At 49.9% G+C, this 10,000-nt stretch overlaps 1 protein-coding gene across 1 annotated transcript in view; it reads right to left on the reverse strand.

Moving 5' to 3' along the window:
• The window catches only part of cica (capicua transcriptional repressor a), a 44,698-nt gene extending 35,002 nt beyond the window's left edge, over positions 1–9,696 (reverse strand). The window contains exons 1-2 of the mRNA XM_080045700.1: positions 9,545–9,696; positions 282–3,938 (exon numbers count right to left, since the gene is read on the reverse strand). Of these exons, the coding sequence (XP_079901826.1) occupies positions 282–3,737 (3,456 nt within the window). The 5' untranslated portion in view covers positions 3,738–3,938; positions 9,545–9,696. The remainder of the gene's footprint in view (positions 1–281; positions 3,939–9,544) is intronic.
• Positions 9,697–10,000: the final 304 nt, after the last annotated feature.

Consider the following 10,000-nt stretch of genomic DNA (forward strand, 5'->3'; position numbering starts at 1 on the left):
ATTGTAAACCTTTATTTAGACAAAATATTAAAAAGTACAGCCCTCAATGTACAGTTCATGTCACAGGTCTTTGAAAGTGGCCAAGTGTATTTGCGGTAAACTTATTCATGTTAATATTATAGTAGGTGTAATTCTTTTTCAAAATAGTGTTTTACCAAAAATGTGTGTCTAAACCTAATACAAAATGTTTTGTGTTAAACCTGTAAGGGAATATATTTCATTACAATGTTGATTTCTGTATAAAAAAAGATATTGGTGAAAAACAAAAACAAGTTTCTCACCGAGCTGGAGGTGACCAGGACGAGTGTAGACGTTGGGTTGCGCAGTAGGACCGCCCCGTTGGTTGTGGCCCCGTTGATGGGCACGGGGACCTGCAGGCCCGGGGGAGCCATGTTGCTGTGCTCTCTGGACCGGCTCCTCTCTCTCCTTCCTAATGGCCCGTCTGAGAACTTGGCCAGCGGGACGTCCGGGTTACGGACTATGACGGGGGAATCACGGAGGGGAACGATGCGTCGCGGGGAAGGTTCCTGGGGCAGTGGAGAGGGGGGCGTGGGAGAGACCAGCATGGGAGGGGGGGTGGAGGCCGCAGAGGAGGGGGGTCTGCTGGTGGCGCTGCGCGGCCGGGAGAAGGACAGGGAGGAGGGGGTGGTGGGCTGACTCTGGGGGGACAGCACTCTGAAGTGGCCCAGGGTTGGGTCTCCTACCACCCCTCCCCCCAGGCCCACCAGGTGCTCCGGTTTGGTCTGGTAGTCCTGGATGGTGGGCATTGGCGGGGGCGGCCCGTGGGAGTCCAGCTTCCTCTTGCTGGGGCTCATTGGAACGGTGAACGTGAGGTTGGTCTGGAACGTGGGCACGATCCCCGAAAGATGGCGCTCCCGCTCGAGGCCCGGTGTGCCCATCTTAGTGCCGCTGAGCTGGCGATGGCGGCGTGGAGTCAGCGAGTTAGGGGCCGTTATGGGACTGAAGTTTGCCGGGCGAAATCCGGCAAACAGAGGAGAGGGAGATGGTGACGGGGTCGGGGAGAAGGGCGACTGGTTGGAGATTGGGGAGAACTGAGAGGGCGTGCCGGAGCGCGAGCCGCCCAGGGAGACCAGCATAGTCGCCGCTTCACACTCGTCGAAGTCGAAGCGAGACAGATCCTGGTGCGGGAGCAGGGAGGGCAGCACGAGGCGCGGGCGGGAGTCTCCTCCGCGGCTGCTGGCCTCGCTGCTCTCCCGCGATGTGTCGTCCCACTCAAACTCCGAGCTGGCTCGGCCGCCGCTCATCCGGAGGTCGGAGGGCGTCAGCGTGCCCGTGCTGCTGGCACCGCCCCGCTCCCGGCCCCCCCCGCTGGCCTCCATCTCCTTGGTCCGCATGGACAGGTGTCTGGAGCAGTAGCCTCTGCGCTGGGACTCTTTGGAGCAGCCCTCCCGGGAGCACAGCCGCCTCCACTGCTTCCCGTTGAACTTCTTGCGGATGCCGGTCGGGGTGCAAACCACGTCCCCCTTCTTGTACTTCTGCTGGGCGGCCGTCAGAGGGGTGCGGGACCGCGAGGAAGAGGAGGATGAGGAACCTGATCCAGACCCTCCGTTAGCTCCCCCTGCCCCGCTAGAAGAACCTTTCTCTGCTCTGGAGGCAGATGAGGTGGAGATAGGTGGGAGAGGTGGGAGTTGGGGCGTTGTCATGATAGCTGTTGCCGGGTCGAGGCCTAGTAGGACAGGGGAGGGAGGGGGGTGTGGGTTCAAGGCCAGGTGTGCAGAGGGGATCCCGATGCCCCGCACCACAGACAGGTGTGGATGGGGGTTGAGGTAGCCAGGCGGGGGCTTAGAGACGATGTGGCGGTGCTGTTGGGGAATCACCATGGTTGGTTTGCCCCCAGGTATGAGCGTCCCCATTGGGACCATGCTGAAGTGGGACACCTCCATGTCCTCTTCGGGGGTGAGTGGCAAGTACGGGTGGAGATGCTGTTGCTGCAGTTGATGATGCTGCAGTATTGCGCTGTTCTCCCTCTCCCTCTCCAGCTCCCGTTCTCTCTCTCGATCCTGAGTCCGTTGGAGGTCCCTCTCCCGTTCCAAGTCTTTCTCAATGTCCCACTCGCGCCCCGGGGCAAGGCTGAGCACCGATGCTACCGGAGTTACCGGGGAGGGAATGTTATGACCTGTTGTCGAGGAAACAGGGACCATGCCCGGGTAAGGATTGCCTCTGCCCAGCGCTGACCCCATGTCGGGTTGAGTCATTCCCCGACTCAACCGACAGACTTCTACGTCGATCTCCTCCCGGTCCTCCCGCTCTCTGTCCTTGTCCGGGACGCCCTCCTCTCTGTCCTGACCCCCTCCAGAGGGCAGGTCCAGGTCCCACGGAGGCACTAGTAGCCGCAGTGTTTGCCGGGCCACCCACACTGCCTGCGTAGCCCCTTCCTCGTCCGCAGATTGAGATCTTTCCTCTGACAGCAGGACACGGTAGCGGTTGGCCACAGCGGGGTGCGTGTCCACCTGGGTCACCACGCCTTCCCTGTACCACTGGCCCTCGCTGCCCTCTTCGTGGCCGAACGGGACGCAGACGCGGGTCCCGATGGGTATGGGATGGACCCCAGGAGGCGCGGCATCTAAGATAATGTCCACCACTCCCGGGGGGCTGTCGTGTTGATACGGGTAACGACACATCGTCTTTTCCCCGTTCAGTTGCACCTCGAGGCTTCCGAATTCACCGCTGACCTTACGGACGACGCCGGCTCGAAACACCAAGTCTGAACTCCCGAAATCACTCCCTCCTTCCTCCTCGTCACTCGTTCCCCTGAGTTGGCGGGCGAGCACACGCTGGTTCTTCATGCCTTTGGCCAGGGCGTCGGACAGCGCGTCAGGCAGACCGGGCGCTGCTTGTGCGGACATCTGTGTGGGGGCGTGGGAGTCGGCCACTACCTCCAGGTCGGCCGAATGCTCGCTGGCAGTGTCTGTTGAGGAGCAGCGGGGCAGGGGGCTGGGTGACACGCGCTCTGCCTCCCGAACAAACTCTTTTCTTCCAGAGCTCTCCCTCTCCCTCTCCCCGACCAGGGAAAGGGTGGGGGGTCCTGGGGAGCTGTTTTCCGGACGCCCCTCCCTACTGATGGTCCTACTGTGGAAGTCTTCCAGCAAGCTCCGACTTTGACTTCCTTCAGCGTGCGAGACAATGATGTCACTCCCTGACCCTGTGGAACCTTGGCTGATGACACTGAGAGGAAGAGGAGGAGGAGGGGGTGTGCTGGAGGAAGGGTTGTTGCTATGGTTACCAGTAGTAGTAGGAGTAGTATTCGACGAGGAGCAGTGTTCCGAGGTGTACTTCTTCTTGGGAACGCGGGCCTTGAAGGTGGCGGTTTTGCGACTGGAGGAGGTTGGGTTCGGGCTGTTGGCGGCGCTCGGCGTGCTGCTGTTACTGCAGCTGCTGGCGCCGCTGTCGTTGACGCTGCCTTCGCTCACGGCCGACCGCACCGATCTGTCGTCCGAGGAAGATGTCGATAATTTCCCAGAATCCATCACGAGTGAAACTGGTGTCTCCGCCAGACCCAGCCCCTCCCCTTCTGAAGTGTCCCGGGCTCTGATTGGCTCAGAGTCCGAGTGAGAGTTAGAGGAAAACAAAGAGAAGGGTGTTCGGCTTCTGTCCATGTTCTCGTCTGAGTCTCTCTTCTCCCCTCCGTCGGCATCGTCCCCCGCCCCGCGACGCTTCCCCCCTTTGGCCCGGGTCGAGGGCGGAGAGCGCCGGCCCTGCTTCTTTATCGGCTTCATCTTTTCATCTATCTTGCCTTTTTTCTCCAAACAAGTCTTTTTATTTATTTATCCCAGAGATTCTCTTTGGCGTTCCTCTCTCGTTCCCCCCCTCCTCTCTATTCTCTCTATTTTCCTCTCCTGCCGGGGCCTCTCTCTCTCATCCTGTCTTCTTGTCTTCGTCGCGAGACTTCGACACTTGCCGCCCTTATTCCAGAGGCTCTGAAAGAGAGCCAACAGGGAGCGGGGTTTACTCAAGTAGCAAACACATTCAGACATGCACATAGCCTATTCACCACGCAACACAGCTAATAAACTGCATGGCTTTGACAGAAAGAGTGACTGACTGAATCACAATCAAACCATCTATGAAATCATTAAACGCACTGTTAAGTTTTTCAAAATAAAAGCCCAGCAAAACGGGGGTTTGTGACCCCAGGAATCACAGGTACAAAGAGTGAAATAAATTAAGTTAAACATTCATTTTAAGACACGTATTCCATGCTATATTAGTCCCCAAACCTACAAGAGTAGTAATGAGTATGACTCATCTACAAATTCATCACACATTAAGTCATTACATAACAGGTTCTACTCACAATACAGAAGGCCTGCATCCATATCAAGTACATAATAAAAACTGGTGGCCATATTGTAGGGTAAACACCATTTAAGACTTACAACACAGCATGGAAATAGTGAGAGGCACTTTGCAATTTGCCCAGACAAGCCTTTCTGCATGCACTCCTCATACACACACACACACACACACACACACACACACACACACACACACACACACACACACACACACACACACACACACACACACACACACACACACACACACACACACACACACACACACACACACACACACACACACACACACACACACACACACAACATCTTGGCCGGGGCAGTAGAGGCGGGGGAATTCCTTCTTCGCTCGCATACTGAAACCCTCCCTTTCTCTCTCTCCCTCTCTCTCCCTCTCTCTCTCTCTCTCTGCCTCTCTCTGTGGCGACCTTTATCTATGTATTTCAAAGCCGAGTCAATCCGCCCCTACAAACTCCATTTCCTGTGGAAGACCATTACCTAACTTCCCGTTACTTTATTCCTCCCTCTCTCTCTCTCTCTCTCTCTCTCTCCCTCTTTGCTACTATTACACGTCCATTCTTATACCTGATGCCATCGCCTGCGTTCCCTACTCTCTGCTCTGTCTCTCCAATATCGATTACTACCTCTCGTATCTCTCGTTCCATCCACGCCCGCCACCTAAGTCTCTATCTTCAATTTGTGCTGCAGTCGTCTATAAAGTCAATTGATTAATAAAAGAATTATAATAATTTATTGTCTATAACAACATAAAAAACACCATAATAAGACTCGCATAAAAACACACAAACACGGAGTATAAAAAGGCAGAGAGAGTCGTGGCGAATAATTGTTATTCCACGGCAGACACACACATTCGGTATCAGTCTTTAGCTGCTCCGGCGTCGGCCATTCAGAATATATCTGCTTCACCACACCGGGCTCATTCACAGCTTTGCCCCGTCGCTTACAAAGTAAAACAGATTGATTTTTGCTGACTTGTCGAGAGTTTTTTTTTATTAAACTGCTTTGTTGTGTGTGTGTGTGTGTGTGTGTGTGTGTGTGTGTGTGTGTGTGTGTGTGTGTGTGTGTGTGGCTGTGATTCGCGCGGGACTTGCCTCGGGTCCTAGCCGCTTCATTTCTTCCAATACAAGAAGTCCCCACAGATACTAGTAGCAGAACAACGGTAACAACAAGTGTATAAGAGTAGGGAAATCACAACGCCCACTATATGCTTTGCTTTCTTTGTCATCTTTTTACGAAATATCTCTCACTCCAACTGTGATATTTGCTGTCAAAATGATCTGCATCGATGTCTAGCAACCATCACTAGGCATGTCTTCTTGTCAGTGACTGCTGCCTGGTACCTTTACATGTCTGCCTGTCCTCCCACTAGTCTCTTTCTCTTTCTCTGTCTCCTTCTCTCTCTCTCTCTCTCTCTCTCTCTCTCTCTCTTTCTCTCTCTCTCTTTCTCTGTCTCTCTCTCTCTCTCTCTGTGTCTCTGTTTCTTTCGTTTCCCTTTTACCACTTTGTCTACCCGTTTGTAGGGCTGTGAGTGCAATTCATTGAATTTTAATCACAATTACAATTTTGACTTCCAACAATTATGAAAATGAGATTATTGACTTTTATATAATATATATATAATTAGATAATGTTTTTTTTTAAGTCAGGTCAAGCCTTTGAGCCATGTTTACATTTTACATACGGACTATATTAATTTTCAAGGAACGCCACTGTACTAAATGCATGTTGTTTCAGTCAATGTAAGTCAATGTAATTACTGTGTTAAATGATCGTGATCTCCATATCAATGTAAAATGATCGCGATACATTCCCTGCGTTCCAATCCCCATACTTCCCTACTATTTAGTATGCCAGAAAAAGATTTAGGATGTCCCAATACATGCACGTCAATTGTAGTATGCTGAAAATATACATAAATGCCCCACTAACTCCAATAGCATTTTGGAGTATTCGTCTTTATTCTTGACATTTCTCGACATTATGAAAGTAAAATCTTCCTTATATGATTTTTTTTTTCTCTCCTGTGGCCCTAAAACTCCTCTGTACTTTAGTATGTAGTGTAGTAAAAAGAAAGAGTATGTGATTTGGAATGCAGGGATTGTTTTTCCCTGATCGAGCAGCCCTACCTGTGTGTCTGTGAAAGCTTGCATTCATTTCACTCAAGTCCTTTTAATATCTGACGACCACATCATCTTATCGGCTAGAGAGAGAGAGAGAGAGATCCATTTTCAGAGATGAGTGCTGCCGCCTGTCTCAAGGCCACACACACACACACACACACACACACACACACACACACACACACACACACACACACACACACACACACGCACACACACACACACACACACAGTGGACATCTATGTGATAGTTGATAGCGAATAGGGAGAGAGACTCGAGAGCTCACAGCCATCTCTGTGCTGTATGTAAATCCCTTATTTAGTGTACAGACAGACAACCCAACAGCATGAGCAACAACCATAAAATAATTTGGCAGCCGCCTTACTTGGTCATGGTGGAGGTATGCTACGTGTGTTTACTCAGTAGTGCACTAGTCTAGTAGTGTGCACAACAGCTGGCGTGAGAGTCATGGGCCTAATGATAACAGCCTAAAGAAATACTGACGCAACTCACACTCCCTCCTGTGAAATATGGACTACTGACTACTACTATGGGAGCTATAGTAGGCCTGTGCATTAGGTGTACACTACAGAGAGGGCAAATGTTAAAAGGAATACTTCACCCATATGGAAACGGCGTTCTATCATTATAACATCGCTATTATAATATAATGAATGAGGTTTTTCTTCCCTCAGTCTTCCCTCGGCCCAGCTGTCCTGTTAATCCTAACCCTACATTTTACCATGTGTGATCTCACACATGGTAAAATGTAAGGTTAGACAGTGAGACCATAAAACACTCTTTCTGCCTTTTCTCAGGCTAGGATGAACCGATTTCCAAACTTGTTGCACATTTATACTTCATAGGATCTCAGAGTTCAATACACCATCATATTCCCACCGGTGAAGAAGGCCTTTAAAGATTTATTCATATTTGAGTTTTTTTTCCCCCTTTATTAGACAGTTTGGAGGGACAGAGAGGTGAAATGGGGAAAAGAGGGGAATGACATGCAGAGAACCGACCACAGGTTTTATTTGTAGAATAGCGTATAAGATCCTCTCAGGTTGACGTGAATACACAGTAAAAGGTGACAGAAGGACGGAAGGAATCGAGCTGATACGAGTCATGTGAGGTGACACAAACACAAACCACACGCTTTTTCTGGAAGAATAATTAAGTTAAGCTAACGCGACTGTCCAGGTTTAGGTTGTGAGTTTATCACTTTCTCGACCACACGACTGGCCTGAAAAAAATATATATCTTGTGATCATCTTGTAACCATTTATTCATGAGGATCAATTCTATGACAATGTGTAGCTGTCTTTGGATTGCTGTACAGGTTAGAAGTAGTTTAGAACCTAAATATATATGTATTTGTGGCATCACCCTCCTGGTCATGTAATTTAACCAAACTAGATAAGGGCCATTGGGTCACTGTAATCAATTACACCTTGACGAAGACCGAATTGTTGTTGGAAATGTTGTCTCAGCACAATTATTTCGTATGTTTAGAATAATATATATAAATGCTGTGTGAAACAACTCAAACAAACTACTAACAGCCCAAGCTAAATGTTATAACATGAAGTAAGTGAAGTAACTCGATAATGTTTTTAGCTGGTAACACATTGGTCTAATCTAATGCATGTAAAAGTGCACGTTCTCTCCACAGATGTTTGCTAAACATTGCCATCCATACATTCACTATCATTTACTTTCACCTGGGTGTAGGCTACACTGTCTAGAGAAAACTTTATAAGTCCCTTGTGGTAGGTTTGAACCGCCTCTGGTGTTGCTAAATCATTCGTATTGTTTATATTTCTGGCGCACACCAACAAACTGCAAGACAATTACAAGTTTTGCCACTTGCAGAACACTTATATAGAAGTGTCAGATAGGATTACTACTACGTGCTTTCTAAGCGCCAGGCCAGCAGAGAGTATCGGCTAAATATGTTGACATAATCATAATCCAGACGAGATAACACACAGGCGCTTAACTTTATCTCGAAAAAGGCCCAAAGCACAAAATGCAAACTACTAAAGGGGATGTCGTCACCTCTGGTTAAGCAGGGATAGTACCGCGTATGTGTCAAGCCCTCGTAGTACCGCGATTACTACCAGTTTTACTCCACAACACACACACACACACACACACACACACACACACACACACACACACACACACACACACACACACACACACACACACACACACACACACACACACACAGCAGGCCGTGGCGTGCAGCGACCAGCCAGGCCTCGGCTACACACACAAGGCCGCTTGGAAATCCTTTGAGCTACTGTCACCGGAAAATAACCGGTTTAACGCGAGTAATGGACCCTTAATACCACATAATACGGCCCGTAGTCACTACGACACACGGCACCGAGTATTGTCCCGGGTAGATGAACACGTTAACTTTGCCAATCCACTTCCACAGTCACACACACAACACAAACAGCGAACTAAAGTCGCCTAGTTTTAGCCCATCCGAGTGTGACAGTCGTCTGAAAATATCGCCAAAGCTTCCCGGATAACTTTGCACTGACCCCCGTTGTCATTTGCCCCATAGCAACCGTGTTATAAGCGCGAGAAAAGTGTAAATATGTGGCCACAAACTACAGTCGAGGGAGAAGGCCCTCCTCACTCCAGACCCTCTAAAAAAAACATTTTTTTTATTCAGACAGCCACGTTGGTTCACGGGAAAGAGGAAGAAATACGAGCTACGAGGACGAGGAATAACGCGAGAGGAGTTTTCTGGGTTTTCATACAAAGCAACGACAACATAACAGTTGTTCTAGGAAGTCCAGCGGCAGTTATGGCGTTGAATTTATTTCTAGTGGAAAAGTTTCAAGCTCACTATGCCTAACCGCACCGCTCCCTTTTTCTCCCCCGAAGAAGACACCCAATCCGCCCTCTGCTCCTCTCCGTAAGACACCCACATATCGGGAAATATGCTTTAAAATACAGTTTAAGGGCCTCGGTAAACATGGACAACGATAGCAGATTCACAAAAGCACAACAAGCCCCACTGCAGTGCTGCAGGAGAAAGATTTGTGGGCAGCTAAAATACTCACCAGCGCTAATATAGCACTCCAGGGCGAGTCTGTGTTGAGTCCGCCGGGTGAAAAAGGACAGGAGGGCCAGTCGTCCGCTGCTGCCAATTAGCGTCCGTTCATGTTTCTCCGGCAAAGCAACTTAAAAGGAGGAAAAACTACTGCCCTGTACATTCTACACTACAGTCGCAAAATGGTGAATGAAGCCCCCGAAGCCTTGACAACCAGCCCGACTGACCAATGGCGGAGCACGAACGGGTACAGTAGCCAATAGGATTCCATGGAAGGGTAAAAGGGGCGGGGTTTCGTGTCAAAGTGTATTTGACGGACGGCGCGACGCAGCCAATCAGCGTGTGGGAAAACACAGAACAGCTGTTGGAAGAGCGAGGCGAGGGGAGCCAATAGTGCTCCACTGTGGGCATGTCTGGGACTTATATGCAGGCACGCAGGAAAGGAATGAGAGCGTTTCTTCTTTCT

This window comes from Ammodytes marinus (assembly GCF_949987685.1).
Source record: "Ammodytes marinus genome assembly, chromosome: 17".
NCBI lineage: Eukaryota > Metazoa > Chordata > Actinopteri > Uranoscopiformes > Ammodytidae > Ammodytes > Ammodytes marinus.